Source organism: Rhea pennata, chromosome 5 (genome assembly GCF_028389875.1).
Source record: "Rhea pennata isolate bPtePen1 chromosome 5, bPtePen1.pri, whole genome shotgun sequence".
Classification (NCBI taxonomy): Eukaryota; Metazoa; Chordata; class Aves; order Rheiformes; family Rheidae; genus Rhea; species Rhea pennata.
This window is the reverse complement of record NC_084667.1, coordinates 24,933,705-24,961,695: the sequence shown is the minus strand read 5'-3', so window position 1 is coordinate 24,961,695 and position 27,991 is coordinate 24,933,705. Positions and strand designations below refer to the sequence as shown.

At 37.0% G+C, this 27,991-nt stretch overlaps 1 protein-coding gene across 6 annotated transcripts in view; it reads left to right on the top strand.

The window, feature by feature from the left end:
• The first annotated feature begins 805 nt into the window (after positions 1–805).
• The window catches only part of PPFIA1 (PTPRF interacting protein alpha 1), a 63,259-nt gene continuing 36,073 nt past the window's right edge, over positions 806–27,991 (top strand). For 4 of the 6 annotated variants that reach the window (XM_062575856.1, XM_062575855.1, XM_062575854.1 and 1 more), the window contains exons 1-8: positions 806–1,669; positions 2,822–3,085; positions 23,427–23,528; positions 24,194–24,358; positions 25,297–25,371; positions 25,715–25,816; positions 26,044–26,265; positions 26,995–27,141. In XM_062575856.1, the coding sequence (XP_062431840.1) occupies positions 2,822–3,085; positions 23,427–23,528; positions 24,194–24,358; positions 25,297–25,371; positions 25,715–25,816; positions 26,044–26,265; positions 26,995–27,141 (1,077 nt within the window). In that variant the 5' untranslated portion in view covers positions 806–1,669. The other 2 variants (XM_062575857.1, XM_062575858.1) reach the window with 2 other exon arrangements.

Here is a 27,991-nt window from a genome sequence, read left to right as displayed (position 1 = left end):
GTCGCTTTGTGTGGATGGGAGAGCTGTACGGGGCGTTAACTCCTCCAGCCGCTTTCCTCGCGCCAGGGCCGCTAGTTATACGAGGTTACCGGGTAAAACCACCGCCCCGCAGCTGCCCTGAGAGACAGGCTGTTTAAATGAACGTGGCGAGGGCGCAGGGTGGGGGGAAGCAGGCCGCGGCGGCAGGCGCAGGCCGCAGCTGCGGGCCGCGGGCGGGCGGGCGGGCGCCGGCAGGGCCGCGCCGCGTCGCGCCGACACACGCAGCGCTCGCTGCTCGGCGCGGGGCGAGCGCGCCTGCCCTGCGCGGCGGCGAGCGCCAGGCCCCTCCTCGGGAGCCGGCGCCCGTGGGCGGCGGGACTCGAACCCGCGGAGCCGCGGCGGCGGGGCAGGAAGGTAGGCGCGCCCGGCCCCCGCGCGCGGCATTGTGGGCCCCGCACTGATTTATGCAGAGGCCGCAGAGGGCGCCGGGAGAAGCGGGAGGCGGCGGCGGCGGCGGCGGCGGCGCTCGGGGCTGGCAGCGCTCGGGGCTGGCGCTGCCGGCGGCGGGGCGGGCTCGGGCGCGGGGTCCGGGCGGCGGCGGCGGCGGCCGCGGAGGGGCTCTCGGAGCGCGCGCGGCCTTCACCGCCCGCTGAGGCCGCGGCGGCACCGCCGGGCCCAGGCCGCCGCCGCGGAGCAGCGGTGCCAGCCGGCCGCGGCAGCCCCTCGCCGGCGGCCGCGGAGGTGGCGGCGGGCGGAGCCGGGCCCGGCTCGCAGGGCGCGCGCGGCCCCGGCGCTCCCGGGGAGGCGCGGCGCGGCGCTCCCGCGGCGGCGGGGAGCCCCGGCTCGGCCTCTCCGAGCATCTTTGTTTGCCGCGGCCTCCGCAGGGCGCAGAGGCGTCGAGAGCCGGCGGCGAGCTGCCGCTTTCCCCGTGGCTCCGGGGCCTGCCTCCCCGCCGCCTGCCTCCGACCCCGGCCGGCTTCTTTCATCCCTCTCGGCTGGATACCGAAATTCCGCAGCATCGTCGCCGGGACGGGCCGGGGCCAGCGTGCGCCTGGAAGAGCAATGCAGGCGAAGTAGCGAGTCGCCTTTCTCCTCGCCTTTCAAACCGCGATCAGCTCCTCGCTGTTAGGATTATAAATGTTTGAGCTAAGACCCAGGAAACTGAAAGGAGAGCCTCCGGTTGGAATTAACAGAGGAGGAACGAAAGGAGGCTTTTCCACATCCTTGGCGAGAAAACTCAAGCTGTTTTTCCATCGTGTCCTTTTTCTGGTCAATCAAGTGGTTGTGACTTGAGTGGAATTTCAGAGCGAGGAACTATTGAAGCTTGTTGCACCAGCGAGACAGGATATTTTTTCTCTGCACATGATTCCCCCATCCCAGCTGCTGCAGGAACTAGGGGCCAGTAATAGAGAGATGGGAAGCTGAAACAGTTTATTTTCACGTTCTTCTGTTCTGAGGACTTGACTAGTGAACTGAAGCTGCTACTGTTTTTTACTGGATCTGCTCTTTGCTTGGCAGATTTATTCATTTTCATGTGTGTAGGTATTTCGATTACATAGACATTGGACTAGAGCTGAATGGATACTTTACAGTCTGAACGATTTGGGTGATAAAAAACTAAAAACAGAAGAACTGGTACGGCAGGAAGTTTGAGGCCTGTTTTCCAAGCCTTTTTATTTCACTGAGCAAGGTAAATGATGTAGTGGTGTTGAAAATACAGGCCTTATGGTAATCATGCATAAAAATGTAAGCACTTCAGAAGCACTTCAGGCTTCTTAAAGTCTTTCAAAAGATTCAAAGATGTGGTCCCACTATAACACTCTGAATAAGTTTAATTATTCTTTTAAGGCATTCGGGTATTGATGTGAATTTTAAGACTGAGAACAAAATTTATGGTACCTGGGAGGACATGAGAGAACTTCTTTTGTGTCATAGATTGTGTTATAGATTTGTTAACACAAAGAGAGGCTATCTGGAGACCTTCAGAAGTCTTGATGGTTCAGTGAGAATGTGCAGTAATTATATTTGTGGGGTTTTTTTCTGTGCTTTTAAAAAAGCTTATGTCACCACCTCTTGTGGTGATCTGCTAGTGTCTTTTAAAGATGGATCCAGTTTAACTGTAGTAATGTACTTAAACTTGTACTGTTAACTGTATTCATGCCATGACTTCGATTATTTTCACTTACATTTCCTGTTATTAACAGTGACAGCTGGTACCACTTAGTGATGAAATTTTGCTTTCTCTTATTATTTTATTACTGTTGACGGCTTTTATCTTTTACATGTTTATCTCTTGAGTTGGAGGGTCTGGATTTACTGTTAATTTACATGCATCGAATTTTAACGTAGAGATTGTGCTCCTAGCATAAGCTCAAAACAGTTGTTTAGGTACCATCTTTGTGTATGTCAGGAATGGGAAGAGGCACATAATGATTCTCAAAATGTACAGTGTAATCAGTAACAAATTCAAGTATATAGGCTTTTTTGTGGCTTGCTGCGTATTTCATCTCTTTTTTTAAAGAGCTCAGCAGCAGTTTGTTCTTAACAGAAATACAAATCCATTAAAATGAACTCATAGTTTGAAATGTAGCTGTAGAAATCTGGTTTTGCAAGAAGTAACAAGATTCTCATTATAAAGTAATGCCTTGATTAAATTGATTGTATACCTTTTCTCCTGCAGTCTTAATGAAATAGTGGCAAACACTAAGGTCTTGGCAACCTTTACTGATGCTATCATTGGGAAAGCTAACATGATATTATGAGTAGTATCCAGAGTTCCTTTGCTAATCATGTTCGATTTGTTTGACTGAAATTTATGGTCTTTGTCTTTTTTTATTTCAAGATGATGTGTGAGGTGATGCCAACCATCAGTGAGGCAGAGATTCCCTCTGGGGGAAATGGAGGCCATGGTTCAGGTTCCCCATTGCAGTCAGATGCTGATTCTCATTTTGAGCAGTTAATGGTGTCCATGTTGGAAGAAAGGGATCGCCTTCTGGAAACACTAAGAGAAACTCAGGAGACGCTGGCCTTGACCCAGGGCAAGCTACATGAAGTTGGTCATGAGAGAGATTCCTTGCAGAGACAGCTCAATACTGCGCTTCCACAGGTATGGACATTTTCAAAGAAAGATATCTGGTGATCTTTTTTCTGTGTGGTTTTGTTTTTGTTTTTTTGTTTACTCAATTTATTTAAAAGTCAGGTTATGTCAGGGAAAGATCAGTCTAGGCTAGTACTTTCCTAAAGGGTGGTTTTCTTTTTTCTTTTTTTTTCTTTCTTTTTTTTTTTTTTTTTTTCTCACCTTGAGACGTGCAAAAGCAGAGACCAGCGCTTTCCCTCCCATGTGCTTTCTTGATTTCTGGTATTTCTTATTTCTTTGACTTAGGGACAGCCTCAGCATTAAATTGTATCTACATCCTTTTTTAATAGAACTTGTTGGACTTTCTTCTTCCATGCTTGTATTTTTTTTTCATGCAGTTTTTAACTGCCTTATTCATTCATGTGCTCAAGGATTACATATAGGCTGTTGCTGGAAAGAAAGCAGACCATTCTGATATGGTTGTGGACTTTGATTAAAAACCTGGAAAGTTTAAGACTGCTGCCTTGTGAATACATGCTGTGTTGCCGTTGCAGTACAGCAATGAGTGTTTTGGTTAACTCATTTAGTGCCTTTTTGGGGTAAGGATCTGTGGTTTTTGTCTTGCTTGGAGTTACTATTTACTGGCTTCTGGAGGAGTTTGCTGCCAACAAGGTAGTAAACTGACGTACAGCCTGTGGTAATGAATGAATTATATAGGACAGTAGTGTGTAGTTAGGAAGGATGGTTAATATCTGTAGAACATCTCTGTTTTTATCCATTCTAGTTAAAAGAATAGAACTAAACTTTGATAACTTTTCAAAGTTTCAAAAAGCCATAAGAACTCATCTGATCATAGTTAAAGCAGGGACTGCTTTCAGTTTTCAAATAACTGTTGATAACCTTATGCTTTCTGGCATGTTTGGTTGTCATTCCAAGTATGTTGTGATGATGATGTGCTAACATATGTTATTCCAAGAATATGTATTACTTTACAAATATTTACATATCCTTAAATATTGTAGTTACTGTTCATACCCTTTAAAACAGTATTCTTAAAACTTATTTCCATTACTCTCATCCTAGTGTAATCACTGTATGACTTGTAGCATGGTAAACTGTTCTGTAAATAACTAAGGGATAGAAGCTAAAAGGTCATAGATGTTAATGTAGTGCTATTATTGCAGTATTGTGGAAATCAGAAAGGAAAAGTTTGCAGCCTATGCTGCTTCCTGTGTTAAATCATGTGCTGCAGGCAAAAATCATTATTTGTTTTTCCTTTTTATTGTAGTAGTCGTGGCTTCTCTTTAGCCACTGTTTCAGATCTGCTGCATTAATATATGCTGTTAACCAGTTGCATAGTCTGTAGACTGTTAAGCTTGAATTTGTGGCTGAGTAGAATCACCAAGGCTCTAAAGTGTGCTGTTCCTCTTTTTCTCTTTTTGATTCTCAGAATCTTGTAAGCTACTAATATGTAAATATTTATTTCGAACATAAAAGATTAATGCAGTTAGAAATTCCAAATTTGAGGAATGTCATAAATGTCTCATGTGAAGTTTGTAGGAAGGAAAGTCTCATAGTTGAGAGAAATTTTATATAAATATACAGAAAAGAATGGATTTTTGTAGATTGCTACTGAAATATTTTATCTGTTGCTTTTATCCTTGGTGCTTAAGCTTAAATGATAGCAAGTGATGATTAATAGTGGTTTGAAATTACATTCATGAAATATTTTCTTACTATTGCTACAAATCAGAAATAATGTCTTATGTATTTGACAAGTTTTGTTGTTAGCACAGTGAACATTTAGTATGTTTAGACTTCTGGCAAATACTGAAATAGAATGCTTTTAAATTCTCATAAATGTTCCCTAGGGAAACTTTGTGGTGACTATAATATTTGAAACTATTTGAACTTTTGTATTGATTACTGTAAGGTAAGCATTCTTTGGAATTACTGCCTTAAATGACCAATTCTTTAGCTGTGGATTTCAAGTAGGGGTGGAAGCAGGATAAGTTTAAATTTACTGACAACTGTATTACTCCCCCAGCCCCAGGAAGAAAAGGTTCTTGCATCATATGTTTTTTCCTCATCAAGTTTTTTTATTGTATTAGTTGCTTTCTGTTTAATAGAAAGTGCTGTGAAGATTGATCATTTTGAATAGTTGCACAAATTGTAGTATAATTGCATGTATTACTAAGTTACTGTCTAAGTGGTGTATTATTTCCCTCTTAACTTGGCTGTAGCTTGTAACAAATCTTTGTAGTTCTATTGGAGTATTTGGTCTTAAAGCATATTGAATCAATCTGTTTGCATGTATACTTTTCCTATTTATATGTGCAGCTGTTAAACCAGCTGCTAGACTGTTCTGATGATTGATGGAACTGCTATTGTATAGAAGGAATGCAAATTGATTGCCTCTATACCAAAACTATTTCTCTAGTATTTCTCTAAGAGAATCTTTAGTGGTGTTCCTGTATTTAATTCCTTGCTTTCACTGAGCTTCTGTGTATAAGAAAGGCTCTCGCTTGTGCATATATAGTTTCAAAATGAAAAATCGGTACTTGTCTGTTTGCGCATCCTGTAAATTATAAAAGTAAATCCTAGTTTATTTTGCAACAGTGATTCTCATTCTCCGAAGTATTAGAGAAGCAGACTTCTAGCATACATACATTGTTGCAGTCAGCTTGTAATTAAAGGCTGACCTGTTCTGGCTCATATAAAACTTAACAAAACTGTTAAGTTGTAAGACTTATAAAACTATTCAGAGTGGGAAGATTTGTTGTGGTTCTCTAGTTTATTAAAAACAAACAAACAAACAAAACAAAAAAAAAAACCCAAAAGCCCAGAATACGTGATCTTGTATAGAAGTGCTTTATCTGTAGCACTGACATTGAGTAAATTGATAGGTTTCCTTGTATGAACAGCCGAAAACAAAATAGGTCGATGTTGTCTTGATAAAATAACTGGATTCTGTTTATTTTGGCATTGCTTTTTGTTTTCTGGGAGTTGACTTCTCAACAAGTATGCTAGTCAAACTGTACTCTGACTTTAAAAGATGAACTTGTTGAAACAGATTACCATGCGAAAATTTAAAAGTAAACTTATTCTTCCCAGAATTCTCCACAGAAATATTGAAAATGATATTTTTACTATGAGAACTTAGAGAACTTATCTTTTTAAGATAAACATATTTTGTTATGATTTAATTGTGGTCAGATAAAATGGTTGGTCTCTATTTTTTCATGTGTTTTGTGTGCTTGTAGAGTATACTGTATAAAACTAAGATTAATATGCTTCAAATTTATAAATTAATCTGTGAAGCATATTTAAAAGTAACATTTTGAACTTAACATTGAGGAGTTCCTAGTGTTGTTAGTTACCACCGATGTTTGTAATCAGCATGACTACCAGTTTTTGCTATTGAGATCTTATAGTCTAAGGAACAGTTTGCTAGTAGAATTCAATGTAGGTTTCTGTGAATGACAGTATACTTGCTTTGTGCAGAGAAGGCTCGAGTTTAAAATACACAGACACAGGTATCTGCTACAAATAAGAGCACAGCAGAAGAGCTTCAGTTGATGAAGCTGATGATAGTAGTTCCTTCCATCTGGAAGATGGTTGTAGTAGTTCTGTTACAGAATGTTAGATGCTGGTGAATGAATATTATGCTTTTGTAGTATAGCAACGCTTATTAAGTCCATCTTTAAATAAAATTTATCAGACTTTTTAAACTTCCAAGCAAGATAAGTAAAATCAGATTTTCCCTGTATTTGTGATGGTGCAGTTCAGAATTTCTTTATTCAAAACAATTTATATATGGGGCAGATGGAATTTTCTGTAGAGACTGTATGTGTAAGTGATTAATTGAGCTTTAATGTGGAGTTAAATATGGAGAAAAGTTGCTTATGATTTTGGTTTGGCTTCAGGTTTATTAAGGTGCTCAAAGTATGTTGATTTAAAGTGAATCCCTGTAGACCATCTTTAGTTTAATTGAAAACAAGTATAAATAGACACACTGTATTTGTAATTGAAGTGTTTAATAGTGATAAAATATTCACTATAGATAGAATACAACTAAAGTATATCTCTATATAAACATCTTTAAACAATATCTAAATTACAGTTCTTTTCAATTTCGTTAGTTTTGTGAGGTAAGCTTGAGGAAATATTTGATGTCTTGAATGTAGAAAATGTCTAAACACTTGGCTAGGATTGTTTTACAGCGATGAATTTATGGATTTAGTTGTCATTTTAATAATAGTGTTTGGGCTTCCTCAAGTCAAGTTTTAAATAATATGGGATACCTCAAATTTAGAACTGAGGTTTTGAATTGTCTATAGATACGAAGAATACGGAAAGTATGTTAAGTAAAGGGCTTGATAAAGTTCACAGCAGCTGAAATTTTCTTTAGCATATTAAGTGCAACTCCATTTACAGCATTCACAGCTGGTCAGCCTTGAAGTGACCTAGCTTATATTTGTTTCACTAGCAAGATGTGGTACTTATTTAGAAATAAAAACCGTCGTCACAGTTGTGAGCAATCTATCCAGAACTGGTAGGGATCTGAGAAGACTTCAGCAGTGCAGATGTATCTCTGAGGAGACAAATTCTTCAGTTCTCTCGTCCCATTGTGACAGCAGGGATAAACATGATTCTTCCAGTTGCTTTTTCAGACAAGTATCATTTTAGTTTTCTGTTTTGAGTTTTAACTGTTAAATCTTATTCAGCTCTAACTGTTAGTAAACTACTGTGTTTTTTTAAATCTATACTGGTTTAAGTTAGATGCAGGTGTGAGTTAATGTTCAGAATACCTCTCTGATTGTATCATAAAGTCTTAATTTCCCTAACTTTTCCTTCTTTCCAAGGCATAGAAATAGACAATTTGTGTCTAAAACCTTCAGCATATGAAGAGCTAACTGTTCTGTGATCTGTCAAACAGAGGTTTAGGAACACTTAAAGCAATTTTATCCTCTATAGGAGTATATTCAGGACTAAGTCTCTAGCATTTAATGTTTCCTCTCTCTTTTTTTTCCCACTGAAGTACTTCTATGTGAATTTATTTGCTTTTGTTTATTGAGATAACCCACTCCTATCCAACAGTCATCTGCTTGCCAACATTAGCATTCAGTTGTTTATACTCGGCTTTTAATCCAGGTTATCTTGATTATAAATAGACATTTTCGCTAGATGAAATTTAAAATGAACCTTACATTTTCCTGTATTGAGGGTGAATTTTAATGCTGTTAGGATGATGCATCCAATCTTTGATTAAAAAAGATTTTATGAAGTCTGAAACTACAGCTTTAATTTTCCTTAGATTGTTTATAGGAAGGACATTTTGGTTACTGCACAAATGATTTTTTTTTTTTGATGGTGATTTATAGATTTAGCCTGGAAAGGTTAGCTAGGTGTTATTTTTTTCTACTCTTCTGTTACTATGTGCAACTGTCTGATAATGGCTTTATTACGTTTTGCATGTTATAGTTCTGTGCTTGTGACTTGCAGTCTAATGTAACATGCTGTATATATGATTTAAACTTGGGTGAAAAGAGCTTTGATCAGAACAAATAGTTATTAAAATAAGGTAACATTTTTAGAACCAGGTGAATTTCAGATATATACTAATTTTTGCTAACTTACCTGTAGCCATTTGTTTAACAAGGTGGCATTTGTCTTTTTTTCTAAAGATAGAGAATTCTTCATATGTCAGCACTGCTGTTTCTCCTCTGTTCTTTTTAAGATTATACCAGAAAACTACTTTTAAGATACTGGCCAGAAAGACTTAAGAGCTTCAGCATGGCTGTGCAGCTGTAACTTTAATCTACAGGTTTTTTCAAACAAGCTTGGGATTCTCTTAATTTTTTTATGATCAATATGAATTAAAAGTATAACTTACTGTTTTTCTTTTCAGATTCTTCATGTCTTAAGATGCTTTGACCTGTGACTTTGGTTTCTCCTTTCTAGTATTTAGTTAGCAGAGAGATGTTGATTTTATTCATACTGCAGAATTTGATTTTAGAAATAAAAGTATACATTTGTCTGTGGTGTATGAATGCATTCATAAGATAATTAACAACCTTTTGGAAACTTAGCAGTCAGGTGCTTTTAGAATAGGGAATAAACCTATTAATAGGTTTAAAAAAAACCCCTAAATGCTATCTGATTTTTGTGGAGCTGTACTGGGAACATAATCACATAGCATGATGTAATAAAGCTGCATTTAAAACTCCAAAATACTATCTAGAAAGGAGTATGGAAACTTAAATGAAAAGGTATAAGGACAAAGAAATACATTGGTGGTTTTCTAATTAATGTAAAAATATTCATATTAGCCTTATGTCAGAATATTTGCTATATGCAAATGACTCAGTTAACAGTATTGATCGGATAAGTTACCTCTTTGGAGAGAACTTGTCGACTGTGTATTAATAACTTTAGCTTTTGTTCTGACTTATTCCTGCATCCTTGATTAATATACTTCACGTTTTAAAGGAGTTTTGCAGGGGTCTTGTAAGCTGCTTTTAGTGCTTAAGGCAGCTTAAATCACTTAAGTCTTTAAGGGTGACTGGTGTTTGTTGACATATTAGAACATACTTCCTGTAATCACTTGTGCATATATATCTCAATTTACAAATACTAAGAAGGGATAAATTTGGGCTGCACATGTCAGGTATTCTGAGTGTTCATAAATTTGTTTTCCAAGTGTGTTGTGTGTTTTGGGTGGGTTGTTTGGTTGTTTTTTATTTATTTATTTATTTTGGTAAGCTTGGCTGTGAACTCTCCAAATGTGCAGTGGGAAATGCGTGACAATTCTTGCCAGGAAAAAAACTTTCATGTTCCCTAGGCTGAAGAGAGAATTATTATTTTGCTGTAACGTGGAGTGAGTTTGTTTGTAATTCAGCTTGACTTTTCCATGCAAGAACTGCATGCAAATCCTGTTTCTGCAGTTTATAAACTCAACATGTTGTGTAGTGCACTAAATACGTATCTGTAGGTCACTTGAGATTATCCTCCTTTCTTATGTATTTAAAATTGGAGGAATGTCACAGTTACAATACTTGTGTTAAAGTCATTGGTTGGTCCTCTATAAATTTATGTGAATTGTTGATTAAATTGTCTTTTGTCAGTGACTCTAATCTGTTTCAGACTTGATCTTGTTTGATATAAACTACATTGAAAATCCCCTCTGCTGCTTCTGATTGGCTATCATACCCATTTGTAGCCTGTTCCTTCAGCAGCTAGAGTATTGTGTTTTTAGAAAGAGAAGCTTTGCTGTTTTGTCTTGTGTTGTTCCACACTGACTAGCCTAAAGCTTTACTCATATATGTAGATATCTCTTGGGATACATTTTTTGAAAATGGTATTTAAAATCTTAATTGGAATATAATTTTGGTTGCAGTCAGAAAATACTATGTCTTTTTCTGATGGATACAAGTAAGAAGAGTCAGTGTATCCTTTCCAGTACTTCTCTGTTTTATGGTTGTATTTTCAGAACTGTATATGCTTATATAATATTTTGTTTTAGAACTTCCATGAAATGCTCAAAGATTCTTTGATGAAAAGGTCCTAGTGCTATCAGTGTAAGGCATGATCAAATATCTTCAGGCCAGATTTAGATGAATGCCATCTCTGATGTAGGAAAAAAAATAATATATGTTCTTCTAGTTTTGTAAGGAAAAGAAGAAAAAAAATCTCTATTGGGAGAGTAAGTAAATGTTTGTTGCAAAAGGGAAATGGGCAGCCTTGTATTTTTATTTACTCTGTAGAGCAGTAGTATCTACTTAGATACACTGAGCCATGCTTTGTCATGCCTTTCCCCCACTGCTAGCTTGTGACAGTTTGGTATCTAATTGCCTGGAAATATGCTGAAGCACAGTGAGGTGTTTTGTTTATTATTTTTTTTTTTTTTACTCCCCCCTTTTTCTCCCCCATATAAATATATACTGAATTGGATTCTCCTGATCAATTTAATTTTTGTATGGGGAACACGGCAATTAAAACAATTTACTACTTATAAAGAACTACAGAATAGACTCTCTGGTAAAGGTGGGTAAAGAATGTAGACCAGCATTAACACACTCCTTAGTCTAGGAAGAACAGTGTTTTTTCTTGCCTCAGATTTACATAATAGCATGCAGTGTAAGGATGGAATTGTGTAAATTTAGGTAGCTGAAGAATTTACGTAGTTTGTTTTTAAAATACATAAATAGAAGTTAAGAGATGCAATTTAAACAGAGAATTTGTCTCAACCTGTACAAAGATAAGGCTGACTGTAGTTGAAAGGTTTAATTGTGAACGTTCATGTAAAGAAAATACCTTGCTAAAGTTTAATAGTCATAGTCTTCTCAACATTGACAGTTTCTTGTAATGAGAAATGATATTTATTTTATATTACTTGATCAATAACTTTGATTACCTAAATCTTTAGTAGAAAAGAGTGAAAAACTTTTAATTTGAGGAGAATTTTCCCCGCTAAAGAGAATCATAAGCTTCCATTATCTTGATGCTAGTGAATCACAGAATTGGAATGGTTGGGGTTGGAAGTGACCTCTGGGGATCATCCAACTCCCTGCTTAAAGCAAGGACAGCTAGAACAGGTTGCTCAGGATATATAGTTGGATTTTGAATACCTCTAAGGATGGAGTCGCCACAACTTCTGTGTGCAACCACTTCTAGTGCTCTGTTACCCTCAAAGTGAAGAAGAATTTTCTTATATTCAGACGGAAGTGCCTGTATTTCAGTTTGTCTGTTGCCTCTTGTCCTGTCACTGGACACTACTGAGAAGAGTCTAGACCGGTCTTCTTTACAGTGTCCCATCAGATATTTATAAACATTGATAAGATGCCCCCGAGCCTTCATTTCACCAGGCTGAACAGTCCCGGCTCTCTCAGCATCTCCTTGTATATCAGATGCTCCAGGACCCCTCTCTCTGTGGCTCATTACTGGACTTGCTTGAGTTTGTCCAAGCCTTTCGTGAACTGTGGAGCCCAGCACCAGATCCGGCATTTCAGATGTGACCTCACCACAGCTGCGTAGAGGGGAAGGATCACCTGCCTTGGCCTGCAGGCAATGCTCTCCCTAGTGCGCTCCTGGATATCATTGGCTGCCTTTGATGCTTTGCTATCTGTGTGGATCTATGGTAATCTCAGTAACAACAATTTTATTAAGCTCTTTTTCATTACTATCTCTGAATTTTCAAGCATGAAAATGCATAAAACAAGCCACTTCCAGATAGCTCTCTGACTTTTCAGTGGAATTACTTGTTCGTGTACTGCGCACAGACTGCTTGATACCAAACTCTTTTGAAGAACAGCTTTACAGGGAGAAATCGGAGAGGGGAAGGAAATGCTGTTGTATGACTCTGAAAGGACCCGTGACTTCATCAATGTCAAGGTTTAGATTGTGGATGTATGGGTTTGAGTTACAGATTTTCAAAGTCTTACATGAGTTAATTGCCTATTACAAAGAACATAGCAAATGAATTGGCAGTAAAATATAATAGTCAGAACTCTCTTCACTCCTATCCATTAATGAGAAATCTATTAGCTGGAATTGTGTTTTGAAACACAGCAGGGTTCATGGGGGTGTCAGCCTTGCTGAATGGATGAGACCATACCTGAGATCAGGTATGCTGGACCTAAATTCTGTTGCTAGCTATGATTTTCACTGTAGTTTGTATGTGAATAAGATTTGTGGACTTACAACTCCCAATGGGAACCAGAACTCTATGTAATACAGTATTCTGTTTTATCTTATTAAGTAAGTCCTAACTGGTATCTCACAGTTGAATCTTTTATTTCTGCTGGGATTTAAAACATGGGCTATCTCTGATGTTTTAATTAGGAAACCCCAAAAGGAAGGAGACCTTTGACCCAAGTTAAAGAAGTTTTTAAGAAGTTTAAATATGATACGTGAAGAATTTGATGTGTGAAGAGTTGTGAGTAGTACTGGAAGTTCTTCAGATCTTTCAAACTTTACAGATGTAATGGATGATTCTGCCCTGAGAGGCTATAGGTAGAGCAGCAGGGCATATCTAGAGAGCACTCTTTCAGGCTTTGTGTACTTGGGTCAATCACACTGGGGTTTTATATGCTTCTGCATGTCTTTGGGAAACTTCTAAATTCTGAATGTCTCATCAAGAGCTCTCCATACTTGCTGTATTACTTTTAGTAAATGACTAAACTTTTGCTTAGATAATTTTAGGGATTCCTGAGGATACTACTGTGAATCTTTTATTCTAGAATAATAATTTTTTTTCTACAGCATTATCACATTCTGTAGTTCATGGGAAAAGGTTCTGAAGGTTACAACATTCTTTGTCTTTGTGTTGAATAACGTTAGGCAGGTGCACCTGGTAATTTCTTTCTACTTTAGACCATGCAGTTTGATTTTTTCGAAATGTTCAAAGGTATGGTTTGACAATACTGTCATCTTCTAAAATCTTAGCCTTTGCCTTGAAAAATATGGAACTGCTTTGCTAATTGTAAAGTGGGAATCAAAAATCTTTTTGGGATTATAATTTTCAGTGCTTGTCCATGCAGAAAAGGTGCTGTCCTCCCCTCTTGTCATGTTTATGCTGATGTAACTCCAACCCTCTATTGGAAATGTAACTGTTAGAAACTTCTTGTTCACTTTGTAAAAACCATAGGCTTTTATCAACATTTGAAATGTGTGTTGAGGACTTTTAAAAAAAAATACTTTTATAGTTTTTTTAGAACAGGAGTTATATAATCAAGCTGGTGGTACTTGAGTTGATAAATAGGGAAAAAATAAAGATATTGAAGACTGTATAGTGGTCTTCTGTATTTTGTGTAATGGTTGCAAAAGATTAAGACTTTGGAGGTAGTAGGGGAGAAGCCGGGCAAGTGTACCTTTTCTCTCAACTGTGTATGAGGCCTCAGGGTTTCCCGGTTGCATCATCTTTCTCTTGTTTGTAGCCCAGTTAGGAATAGGAGTTTCTGCCTCTCCTCAGACAGACCAGATTCCTCACCAATCCGTCTTCAGCACTAGCCTTTGTCACAGCATATTGACAGGCATTCCTGGTTTCTCTCTCTCTTTTTTTTTCTTTTTTCCTCTCTGCTATTTAGCATCGTTTATATCCCCAGTTTTGCTCTGAGATGTAACATGGTGGTTTTAGGTTTCAGGTAGCTATCATGAAGTTTGATGGATCAGTTTATTATGGGTCTCTTGTGGGGCACACAAAAATGATTTAAGAACATTTAAATAAGTAAAAACCAAAACTTTTGATTCTCAAAATATGTATTGCAGAGTTAAGGTTTTGTGTTTAATTGTTGAACTTATGGTCTGTTATAAGACCTGAAATTACACGTTGTGAAATTATGTTAAAAATAACTTTATTTGCAAAAATTAAATAATTTTTTCCCAGGGAGTCAAATTAAACTCAATCCAAATACTACAGATTTTGATTTAGCATATGAACTCTGATGATAGGTAGGACAAAGAAATAGAAAATGTAAGAGCCTAAAAGTTGAATTTCTTGCTGAGGGCATGCATCTGTCCTCATTGAGTATTACTTGCTTAAACAAGTTTGAAATTATAAAACTGAACTGTTCATCACTTGGCAAAATACATATATGTATCTTCATTATATGTGTAATAGAGCATTGAGGGGGAAGTACGTGTTGATGCTTGTTTAAGAAGGGTGGCTTGGCCAGTCTTATTAAGATATTCCCAAGCACTCCCTGTTTACAGTGTGAAAAATGTACTTTACAGCTACTGGCCACAGAGCTAAACCTGACAACTAGAGGCCAAGATAAGTGATTAGAATAGGGCAGGGCAGTGCCTCAGCTGCTGCTCACAGCTTTTGCATGCAGAAGTATCTTGTCACTGAAATGTAATTATACATGATGGATCTTGTTCTTGGTTTATTTCTGAGAAATAAGTATTAGTCATGTGATTAATTCTTTAAATGCACTACAACTCATTGTTTAAAGTTAAACAATTTTTTATTCTAAAAGATACATGAATTTAATATCAAATGCCAGCTGAGCAAGAAACGTAGTAGGTATTTTGAGTGGAATATGTTCGGAGTTTATTTACAGAAAACTCTTTTTGCCCAAGGAAACTTCAATAGTTCAATATTGTTTACAACTTAAAAGTACTTAGAGTTTCTGTAGTAGCTGCTAAGCTTCCCTTATGAACAGGGGAGCTGCCAGCAGAAATACTGAACTTCTGTTAATTTTTTTTGAGCATATCCTGTAGGTATTGTAAAGTTTAGAATTTTTGAGAGCCATTGTACACAGTGAAATCCCAACCACATGGGATCCCAGATCTTGACCAACTGCTGTGAGAAGAGAAAAAACTTTAATGAATTCTCTATAGTGTCATATTAAAGATGAGATGGGTTTTGCCTCATATCTTGTCAAACTGGTACTGCAGGATTCTTATTTTTTAATTAAGTAGAACTGTATTCTCCGTTTGCCATAGTGGATATGGGTGTGGGTAGGTTTCTTCACTGACATGGACTCCAAAAATGGAGATGCCTAAAGCTACAACTATGAAGTTGTACTGCAACTTACAGTACTAGTTACTAATCAAAATAGCCTGGGCTAGGGGTGCAGGGGTGCAGGAATGTGGTTTTCTTACTGGGAAACCTTATAATTCTCCCAATTGGAGACTAACTGAGAGGCATTCCTCTCCCCCCACCCCTCTCACCTCCCTAAATATTGTAAATTTATTTCTGTGTTAAAGTAAACTATTCTTCTGTTGGTACTTGGACTGATACAATATTGAACAGGATTACTGTATTATTGACCTATCACAGCAGTCATAGCTCTACAGGAGAGTTGTCAGGCGCATCCCAAGTTTAAAAGCTTGCTTTTCAGTAGCTGGAATGTTTATATGCGTAAGCTGATTTTGTACCGTTTTGAAGATGGACAAGCTTGGTGTGCTTTTGAATGCTCGTGTGCTGTAGCTGCCCTTACAGTAGGCGTACTCACGTACACCCAAGAGCAATTACGGTGGAACTCTCTGCATAACCACAACAACAGTTCTAGCCATGTGATGGAAGAAAGCTTTCTGCCACTATTGCATGTGAAGAGATGCTCAGTTTCCTGCAAGTCTAAAGAGTGACTTTGTTTATGTATGCTTACTGCTAGCTAGCTATTGACTTAAAGCTATTGTACTGGTTCTACTTTCAAACTACTTCATTCAGAAGATGCGCAATGTTGCCTCAGTAGAGGAAGCATTTTAAGAAAGGAAGAGAGGAAAACAGTCTACATTGAAGCAATTTCTAGTTGGTGTTCAAGTTTTCATTTCTTGTTAATCCTTTGTGAATGCTGTAAGTTGCAAGATTTCTTTGCCTCTTCTCCTACCCCTGAAATTGAGTATTTGCAGAAAGCCTTTGGAAAAAAATACTTCAATTACTTCAAATAATTACTTGAATATGGTTGGTTGTTGGATGTATAGGTAATCTTGATACATGTCCATAGCTCCAAAAGCAGCTTAAAAATCTTTATTGAAAAAGCTCTATGATGAAAATAATAAAGATCTGTTTTGGAATTAAGCTCTGACCCTTAGTCTTGTATTTGTAACAGCAATGGTTTGAAGAGTTTAAAGAGAATTAAATGCAAGAGTGTAGGAGATAATGTTTTTGCTAGTCGGAGTGCTTTATACAGGTTATTGTTTTGAATGTAGCTGTCTCCTGTTTGTCTCTTTTGGGGCTAATAATTCTTACCTCCCTTTTTCTGTTACTTCTGTGTTCCTCTCACAAAGCTGCCAAGTGCAACGCATCTTCATTTATACTTTCTAGCACTTGAACATGTAGCATTTCCTGAAGCTCCCAGCAATGAAGCCCAGATTTAGTGCTGTGTAGCTCAAGCTTAGTAAATACTGCACATAAATGTAAGCAACACGCTCAGAATGGTAACTGGAAACCTGTTTGTTTCCATGGAGACTTGCTCTTACTATGAGGCTTTACATTTCTTAGGTGTGTGTGTTTGGTACCTCCTGACTTTCAGTTCTTGAGGGTTTTTTGTTTGTTTTTTTGCTCGTTGTGGTGAGGGTTTTGTTTTGTTTTTCCTCCAAGTCATTGCCTTCTAGACTTGTTAAGATAACTCCAGGACTGATGTGACTGAATTATATCACCTGTGCAAAGGATGACTAATAGTTCTGCAAGAGCCCTTCCCTAGCTGTGAGAACAGAAGTTTTTTTAGAAAATAGTTTCCTTGCAAGAAGTCTGCAAAAGATTGGATAGCCATTTTGTGGTCTACAAATGCAAGCAGCTGTTTTAACCCTAAGAACTTTACCATTACACCAGAAATTGCAAGTTGTTTCTGTTTGGTTTTTTTTTTGTTTGTTTGTTTTGCATGTATTTTTTCTCCCTAGATAAAATAGGCACAAATATTTATAGGTAAGCAAGACCTGGACACAGAAATAGCCCAATGTCTCTGCATTGGGTGGTAATGTTATATGTCTCTGCAGAAACTCCAGATTTGTTCTTGGTATTATCTGTAAAATTAAAAGTTAAGGTTTTTATGTACTGTTGCAGGGGAATCAAAGGTAATGGGGACTTTAAAATATGAAAATTCTTTTAGTGATAGTTTTAAGTCCAGTTAGTATTCTTTAATCCAGTTCTCTTTAAAGAGTTTTTGATTTCTCAAGTAAAAATGTATTGAAAGTGGAAAAGGTATTAAATTGCTTGAATTACTGAAACAATTGGCTCTTAACTTTGGTCTGTAGATATATATTAAACAATTAAAAGTTGCAGACTCCTTTAACTGGCTGTAGCACTCATTTTAGTGTTTTCATGTAGTATTGTATTTTTTTGTTCATAGAAAAAGTATGGCTTTCAAGACAGAGAAGAAGAGATTTCTGAGAGCTGACCATAGGCAATATTAAAGAGTTTAAAATATCTCAGTGCCACTAGTTATGATGTGAGATTTTTTTTTAATAGTAAAGAGTTTTGCACCTATGTTTTGGTAGTGGTCTGTTACAAAACATTCAGAAGATATTTATGAGGAGAAATAAGGAAGACAGTTGACAAATTAATTGTGTTATATGCTATATGAAATATTCTGACAGGTAGTTAGCTGTAGCTGAAAGCAATCATTTGAGGCATGAAAAACCTTTCAATACACTGAAACTTGAGCATAACCATGTTTTAATATTGTTTTAATATTCTATGTTAGAGTCATTCTTTAATTGTTGGGGGAGGGGTTGAGAATAAAAGATTAAGATAATCAGTTCTATGAAATAAGTTTGTTTGAAATAACCTGTCTTCCCAGTGAAGAGAAATCAGGATGTCTGATACTATCAGAAAATAATGAATAGCTAGTGAAAAAAGTGAAAAGAAAGTATTTTTTATGCCCTAAACTATTTCTCTTTCCAACTCTCAAGAACAGGGAAGTTCTGCCTGAACGTGAGGGGGAATTTCTTCCCTGTGGCAGAGCACTGGAACACATTGCCCAGAGAGGTTGTGGAGTCTCCTCTGGAGATCTTCAAGGCCTGCCTGGATGCAACCCTGTCTAACATGCTCTAGGTGACCCTGCTGGAGCAGGGAGGTTGGACTAGATGATCTCCAGAGGTCCCTTCCAATCTTACTGATTCTATGATTCTAGTAATGGAAAAGATTAAAAGTGATCAGAATTATTGTATTAAGTGGACAAAGCACTGTATGTGTTGGTTGATATGTCTTCTAGATTTGTTCTGTTAGTATATGTAATTATCTTTTTAGAAGGCTAAATTTAATGAATAAAACACCTGATTGCTTTTCAGTTACTACTCTAAATACTCTTAAGTATCCTGAATGTTAGCTGAAAAAGCTAAAGTCGTGTGACTCAATAGTTGTAAAAAAATAAAATAATAAAATAAAATTGTTGCTTGTAATCTGTGAGTCCTTACGTGCTGAAGAGCAGGGTTATGTTTTTTGTTTAAAACAAATTCCAAACAACCTTCTCTTTGTTGTAGTAGCAAAGAACACCTCCAATATGCAGCTCATGTTAATAGACTTTCAGGGATTACATCTGTTTCTTGCAAGTTTTTCCCAAGTTAATTATTGTTGTCTTTTATGTCATATAGCGTTTACTAATTTGAGATCTACTGTCTGTCGAATTTATAAATCAGGCTCCTAATAAAAATGATGAAAACCTATTCCCTGAAAGCTGTAACACTCTCCTGGACCAAGATCTCACAAGTAACAAATCAGTTGTCAGTCCGTATATCAGAATTGCGCACGCTGCACAGCCAGGCATCAGCTGGTACAGCATCAGGAAGGATGTTTATGTTGTGGCCTCTACTGTGCTTTAGTACAGGAACCTTTTTCAGAGGTTGGTGTGAAAGAAATGCCTTTGGTTTTGAAGTTTTTGGAGCTTCTGAACACAAAACAGAAAGTGTACTGAAGGAACAACAACAAACTTGCTTTCTCTGATTTTAGCCTTCTTGTTCAAAGTATAAATTTCTGGCAATAGTAGTCATATTTGGAATGATTCGTTTGATTCAGAAAGTTATTTTCTTCAGCAAGTGTTTCGATTTAATATAGTATACTTGTATTCTTCAGTGTAGCCCAATCAACAGGGGTTCTTTTTCTAGTATATTAGGCCTGCTGATTCGTAGTGAATCGCAAAATGAGGTTGGAAGGGACCTCTGGAGATCATCTAGTCCAACTTCCCTTCTCAAGCAGGGTCACCTAGAGCATATTAGACAGGGTTGCATCCAGGCGGGCCTTGAAGATCTCCAGAGAAGGAGACTCCACAACCTCTCTGGGCAATGTGTGCCACACTCAGTGAAGAAATTCCTCCTCATATTGAGGTGGAACTTTCTGTGTTTCAGTTTCTGCGCACTGAAAAGAGTTTGTCCCCGTCCCCTTGACAGCCTCGCTTCAGATACTTATACACATTGATGAGATCCCCCTCAGTCTTCTCTTCCCCAGGGTAAACAGGCCCAGCTCTTGCAGCTGTTCCTCATAGGGCAGGTGCTCCAGCCCTCTGATCATCTTCGTAGCCCTAAATGCTCTAAAGTGCTTATTCTCAGTCCCATCCTTGTCATTCTTTGCTGTAGGGTATTTGTTACGTTGATGTCATCTAGAAGCAGAGTAGAATATGGTTCTGAAGTTCTTGGTGATCGTAATTACAGAATTAGTAATCACCCTGGCTTTGTGGATAAGCAAGAAAACTTCTCTGGACTTTTCTTGTTCCTTTTACAATTGTTCCTTTACCTTCATCTAATGCCAAGGAAGAAATTGAGGCAACTTGAAAAGTTTTTTGAGATGTTAAAATGCAAATAATTTCTCTCATTTTGGAATGCTTGAGGAAGTCCCAAATTATCTGTTCTTGAAGGTAGATGTTAAAACTAGAAATGACCTGTCTTTTGGTAGTGTCAACTGAAACTAAGGACATCTAGTGTTCTTTATGAGGCATCTTATGGGACTTTGAGCAAACACGTTCTGGAAAAACAAACATTCTGGAGGTATTTTGCAATGCCAGAAATACATGTCAGTCTGTTTATGTAGCAGCAATATAAATTCCTGTGTGTGGTGGTGTTCTTGGGTTGTCTGACAATGTGATGGTTCATGTCAAAATCATGATACTTGTGCTACAATTTCTGTTTGCACAGGAGTATGCAATGAATAGAACTGTATGTACCATAATCATTTGAAAACTGAATAGACTTTTGATTTGAAACGTACAGTAGTTTTTCTGAAGATGGGGATCACGCATGTCTTTAAGATAACTTATAAGTTTTCTTATCTTTAATAGTGATGTTAAGCTGATGAAACAAAATGTCCCTTAGGCCTTACTGCTTGCTTTATACTGTTCTTGAGACTTGAGATAGGAACCAGGAAAATACAGAACTTGCCATGTCATTCCGACATGCTTTGGAATATTATATATTGTCTAGACTTGAAAATTTTGATGTTGGTGTTTTGTGTTCATTTTTACTTGTTACTCCTGTGCTTTGTTTTTTACTTGCTATTCCTGTTTGTTACAAAAAGGACAAAGAAAAAGTGTAAGTTTGTATCAAGCTTTTTGCAAGTACTTTGAATTTGTTAGTACTTTCAGTAGTTTCAGTAATATTTGAAAACATTTTATTATTTAATTTGAATGTAAATAGGAAAGCTCTGTGGAAAAAATGTGTGAAAGTTCTTGTTTCAGTTTAATTCCATAGTTTGAAGTACATATTTTGTGCTTAGTTATTCTATTGAAGTCTTTTCATTCAGCATGTTAAAGAAGTCAATTTTTTAGCAATTGTAAAAGAATGAAAAGAATTTAAGAGTTTTTATGTGTATGTTCTTGTTTTGTTTTTTTCGGATGTATGGTAGTTGACTGTAAGGACTACACTGAATCTGATTTCAAAGAGCAGATTTTTATTTAAGAGCAGGGACTTTATGGAGATGAATTCTGCGTCTGTGGTAGTGGTATTACTATCACTTTCATGGCAGCTTTTAAAAGCCTAGTGCATTAGGAATCCCAAAGGAGTTCACTGTAGGGTTATGTTGCATAGCAGTATTTTCTTTTCAGCTTTTCAGTCTTTGTCACAAATTTATCACCTGCAGATTTTTGAATACAGCTTACAAAATTAGTTCTCAGAACTTGCAAGTAGTGTCTTTTAGCAAACGCTATTTATTAGCTGCATGTTAGAATTTGAAGATGTGCTAGTGTAATTAGTTGATATGTCCTTTGATTTTAAGCCTGTGTTTTCTGTCACTTTGAATTTTATTTCAAAATAGCTCCATCTTAAGCTTTTACTTAATACGTATCTACTTTCTACTAAGCAGTATATCTTGTAGAAGTTGGGAAGTTTCCAGAAACAGCTTTTGTGCACACCATATACTGTATTTCCACAGTATATTCTTCTTACGGGTTGCCATTTGTCTTGATGTCCTTATCTATACAACAGAAGGAACTTGCTGTTTGAGACATTATTCTGTTCTATGTTTTTCCGTATTTTAGGTGATAATGAAGATTAATTTGTTTGCTGCCACTTTTACTGCATCTTTTCTTATACAAGGGCTTCAGAGCGCTTCTGTGGTGTTCACTAGCTATCAGAGGTGACTGGAAATCATACTTGATTTGTGTTCACTTTTGCATCCTAAGTTGTGTTGATGACAGAAGTGTGGGGTGTTGGTTTTTTTGAGCAGTTGGTTTTTTTTTCCTACTTGTTACAGAGCCTTATTCTAAAATATGGACTTCTTCAGATTCAAGATTGATTACTAATAGTCGTGCCTAATGTAGTTCAGATTACAATTTGAATTTTGCTGGAGAAAGCAGCTAGATAGAATTATTCCCTATATCTGCCTATAAGTGTAGCATATAGCTGTATCTTTGATTATATGCAGAGTATGCTTGAGTTGATCCAGAGCTTTAAATGATTTTTATGTTGAACATTTTTGTTGGACTGTTGCTAGAGAATGGAAATAGTTTAGGATATAGTGGTTCTTCTAAATACTCTGTTCGGTTATGTATTTCTGACAGAAACCCAGAGATTTATCAGAAATTCAAAAATCTAGGAGTATATTCTTTAATGTTGACTACTCTCAATGTTCAAAATAGTAATGAATATGCAGTAGCTGCTGGGAGTTACTTTAATTCATGTTCTGTGGAAAGTAGAGCAAAAAATTATCATTTTACTTTGGTTCGATTTTGTTCTGCGAAAACTTTATTGAAGTTGAATGGTAAAGCTTGAATACTAAAAGTGCTCATCTTTTAGAAAATTTTGATTAGGGCTAAGAAACGCTACTCCTAGATACATGGCACAACTATAGGGAAAGGGCAGTTAATGCTCTGTCAGTTTTGTTTTGCAAGATTTGAAAGCAGCTGTAAGTGAAATTTCTATGTGGCTATGTAGCTAACACTGCTATAGATAAATAAAGGTAAAGGCCTGAGTCTTCCCAGTGGTGAAGCTTCAAGAATTTGTTACTGCTTTAACCTGTGTATTCTGCTAGGAGTCATTGTGATGCATTGTCTCAGCTCTCTCTCTCTTAACTAAATATTGACTTGAAATTCACCATGGTTTACAGGTTTCTGTTTTTAACTGTTTAGTGCTCTAGCTTTTCATTTATCCTTTGCAGTCATTTTTAAAATTTCTTTGAAACAATAGCAAAGTGTGTTAGAAATACAATTCTTCCATTGCTTGACAGTGATATACCCTAACTTACATAATTGCCTCAGGGAGACAAACAAGTTTTTAATGGTACTGGTCAAAAGTGTTTTGTCCTTAAATTTGACAGTGGAATGATTTCAGGTGTTTGAACGTAAGTCTGTTTATTTACTATGACTCTACAATTGTGTTGGCTTTTAAAAATTATTTATATATCTTAACTGAATACTTAAAGAATCATGTCAAGTGTTCATATGAGTCCACTCTCAATATATCATAGTATTTGATGTGCTGATGTTTGTCTGCTTTATTTCAGGAATTTGCAGCGCTTACAAAAGAGTTAAATGTGTGCAGAGAACAGCTGCTTGAAAGGGAAGAAGAAATTGCTGAACTGAAAGCAGAAAGAAATAATACACGGGTTAGTTTCTTGTTCTTATCTTTAAGATTACCATTGTTAAAGCATCCAGCTCTCTGGAGAAAAATGCTGAATGTTAAGTTTGGAAAGGTGTGTTGTGTGTTTGGTTTGGTTTTTGTTTTTTCTCCCTTCTGTCAATTGATATTTGCACATGAATCTTCCTAGTAGTGTATTATGTGTGTTGATTAAGAAAATTTGACAGTTTTTGCACGGTCCCAAACACCGCTGTGCAGAGTTAGTAGAAAGCTTAAGATAGCACTGTCACCTGTCATTCAAGGGTCTTGTTATGAAGGTTTTTGAAATCATCGTAGCACTTGGAATCAGTGCAGTAAGTAGGCAAGTTACAGTGACCTGCTCCAGCAGCTTACACAATGGTAGGCAAAACAGTGTTTTCTGTATGTATTTGTCTGACAAGCATGTAGTTTCTCAAATTGATGGAACTAAAGAGTTGGCTAAGTAGAGACTATTTTTAAAAGCTGGACTGAAGGAGTAAGTAAGGAATGTGTTTATTCTGATATTGCTTCTTAGATGGATGAAATGTTACAAACAGATCCATATACTTGATATAACAGTCTTTGGCTCCTAGGTTTGATACTTAGTTCCAAACTTGATGTTTTAGGAGGCAAGCTACTTAGAACAGGAATAAACATTGGTGTTTTTTTTTCCAGCTATTATTAGAACATTTGGAGTGTCTGGTCTCCAGGCATGAGCGATCTCTCAGAATGACTGTTGTAAAGAGACAAGCTCAGTCTCCAGCAGGAGTTTCTAGTGAAGTAGAAGTTCTCAAAGCACTAAAATCTTTATTTGAGCACCATAAAGCTCTTGATGAAAAGGTAATGAAATATGCTACCTAACATCATCTCATCTTACCCCTCCTTTTGCTTTTGTGTGGAGCAAATAGTTGTTTGTGCTAAAGCATCAAATGTCAGTTTCTCTGAACTTTTTTTCTGTATTAATATTGTGGCTTAGATATAACTGCATCAGTAACTGCCCTTCTAAATTAATATGCTGCACTGAAGCAAGCTGGTGTAACTTGTTCCAATACCTCATCAATTGTGCTAGTGTAAACCAAGCAGGTTCAGGTGCAACATACTTGTAGGACTGTATACATTCACTTACCTATATAATATCAGGAAACAGCTTTTTGCTTATGTAATACAAGAAAACAATGTACTGGAGAAAACAGGAGACTGCTCACACTGAGGTATAAAGTTGGATTAAAAGAACTTTGACCTTTAGTTATTCCTGGTGTTGGCATCATATGCAAATGAGTAAGTTTAGTGTGAATTTTGCAACCAACTTGTCGTTTGGCCAACAGCTTTTGTGACCTTCTATAGACAGTCTTGCAAATTATTTTAAGTAAGATTCTGTCTCTTTAGGGTACGGGGCGGGGGGAAGATTGGCATATATGCAGGTGTTGTAAATATGCAGGGGCATACATGCTTTTTGCCTTGCAAAAGGCTAAATCCTGAATATGTTTGATTATAGCCTAAACGTATAGGTCATGATGAGGTGATTTGCTTATGACTTAAAAAAAAAAAAAAAAAAGAAAAAGAGCTGAATTTTAGGAGGTGCGGCATTGTTCTAGAAATGTTTTTGTAGTATCTGTTAAGTTGTCATTAGCACTGACTGAAGACTGAATAGTTTTCCTAGTATAATAGAAATAAAGCTTCATTTGTTATCTGAAAATGGAAGATGAAGTGGCTATACATGAAGTTGATTTCTTTTTGATTTAAATGATTGCAAATGATTCAAAAGGACTCTGTTTCAGGTAAGGGAGAGGTTACGAGTAGCACTTGAAAGATGTAGCTTATTGGAAGAAGAACTAGGTACTACCCATAAAGAGGTAGGTTCCTTTTAAAAAAGGTTTTCAGGTATGCTTGGACACGTGGTTAATCAATATTTGCACACACTAACGTATTCAATTAAAGTTCATTTTCTTTGACTTCTGTATTTTTAATTGATACCAAATGGGATAAAGTTGATTTTAACTTAGTCTGCTTTGAAAGAGGGGGGAGGAGATGGGAGAGGGAAAGAGTTTCTGTGGCTTTAAAATAAGAATTTTTGGAAGGCGATGATGTCATGGAATAAGTTTTTTTGACAGTCTGTACGATATAATGTTAATACATACCTTGCAGTGGAATTTATTATACACATATAATATATGCATATTAACTTTTCTCTCTTAGTTAATGATTCTGAAAGAGCAAAACAATCAGAAAAAAACACTAACAGATGGAATGCTGGATATAAATCATGAACAAGAAAACACACCAACTACAAATGGGAAGGTATAGGGGTGTTCGTTTTTTTTTTAATGCTAATATGAGTCTTAAGCCTAAACTTAAGTATCTGACTTTGAGTGAAGATTTAGTTAAGAAGTCTCTTATCACGATTTCACTTTTTGTGGTCTATACAATAAAAAAAAATCTTGGGGGAAGGATGTATTCATACATGTAACAGTTTTTGTTTCTTAAATTTAAAATGTAATATTTGAAGACATTTTTTTGTTTGATAGAGATCCTCTGATGGTTCACTATGCCATGATGAAAACCTTGCTAAAGTGATTGAACTCCAGGACATCATAGATAAGCAAAACAAAGAGCAGACACAAATGAAAGAACGTCTTACTGCTTTGTCTAGCAGAGTAGCAGAGCTGGAAGAAGATCTTGACACAGCTAGAAAAGACTTAATAAAATCTGAAGAAATGAATACGAAGTTACAGAGAGATGTACGAGAGGTGAGGAGTAAACTGTCAAAATTTGGGCAGTCCCAAATATAATTGTTTTATAAAACAATCAGTCACATTAGCGCTTAGTTGCCCCTTGGTATTTTAAAGCTTTTTTGGTTTGAAAAGTGAGGAAAAAAACTTACTTAATGTGCTAGTTGTCTTTTAAAAGACTTCAGTCACTTAGATAATTCTGAAAGCAAAATTTATGATTAACTAGATGCTTAATGTGAATATATTAAGCTAGAAATTTATCCTTGTAGACTTGAATGTTCTTGAAAAAATGCGTGGTCTTATCATAAATGTTGAGTTTATTAATGAAGTCAAAATTTAATTTTGAAGATATACATGGTTGAGGAATCTCCTTAATTTTAGTGGTATGATTGGCAGTCCTGTTATCAATCGGTCACTGATCTCCAAGGTCCAGTGTCTTGCTGTCTACTCCAGAAGAGAGTATTAAACTAAATTGAAAGGGAGTTTAGTTAAATCTAGGAAAACTCTTGGACCATCCGTAGGAAGTAAACATTTTCTCTATTTGTGCTGCTGAGAAGATGAGTAGCATGTCTGGTGTGCTTTAAGGGTGGGTGGTAGCAATGGTGGTGGTAGTGGTTTATGTTTTAGCAGTGAATTTTAAGAAGTCATTTGTATAAATTGCAGCATATCTGATTTTTTTTTTTAAGTTAATTACTAAATAAATATCACCTCTCTTAGTGACTAAATTCTGTTCTGTCTCTTATGTAGACTATGGCCCAAAAGGAAGACATGGAAGAGAGAATTACAACTCTTGAAAAACGCTACCTCGCAGCACAACGTGAAGCTACATCTGTGCATGACCTCAATGATAAACTTGAAAATGAAATTGCCACTAAAGACTCCATGCATCGACAGGTTGTAGTTTGAAATAACCTACAAAATTGCATTCTGCTCAATATAAAATCAATCAAAAAAATTAATGCTATACTATACTAGGCAGTCCTGTTTTAGGAAGCTAGATATATCTATAATGTATGGGAATGCATTGTAGAGTTCTTTGTAGAGAGTTTTACCCTGAAAATGAGTATGAGTGTGTGTCCTGGGAGGGGAAGTGATTTTGTACATTTTAGTGACCTTGATCATGTTGCAGCAGGGCTGTTTTCCATGTTAGTTATGGATTTTTAATTTGTTATAAGTATCCAAACATCTTTAGTTTCAGGTGTGGGAATTATTCTTAACTAAAACAGTTTTAGAATTTGTGTTGAAAGTAAAGCATGTAGTAGGCATGAATATGCTCTTTGATTGATCTTGGGTTGATACATCAGACCTTAGGTGTATTTTGGCTTAGTTTTGCTTGGTTCAGACAATGCTCATTGTAGCTAAATGGGATGTCATGAAAAGGAAAAGGGTTTTCATTATTTGAAAATATGTAGATGTTTTTAAAAGGAGGTTGGAATCCAAGGTGAAGTTTTAGCTCCTTATTACCTTCATTTTTACTTACATGTCTCCTGGTTCCTGGCCATGATTAGTTTGTGTATTGTGCTTTGTTTTTGTTAAGCACTAGTATCTTTTTTGCATTTGCATGGTTCAGTGGCATAATTTGAAACTACTCGTGAAGTAAAATAAGTCTACTTGTCAAATTCTCCTTTTTTTCAGTCTAGGTGATTAACCTTATTAATAGATTTGTTCCTCTTGTGTATCCAGCCTTCCAGTAGCTCTACTAAATCTTTGCTGTTTGGTATGAAACTCATTGGTGTGAAACTCA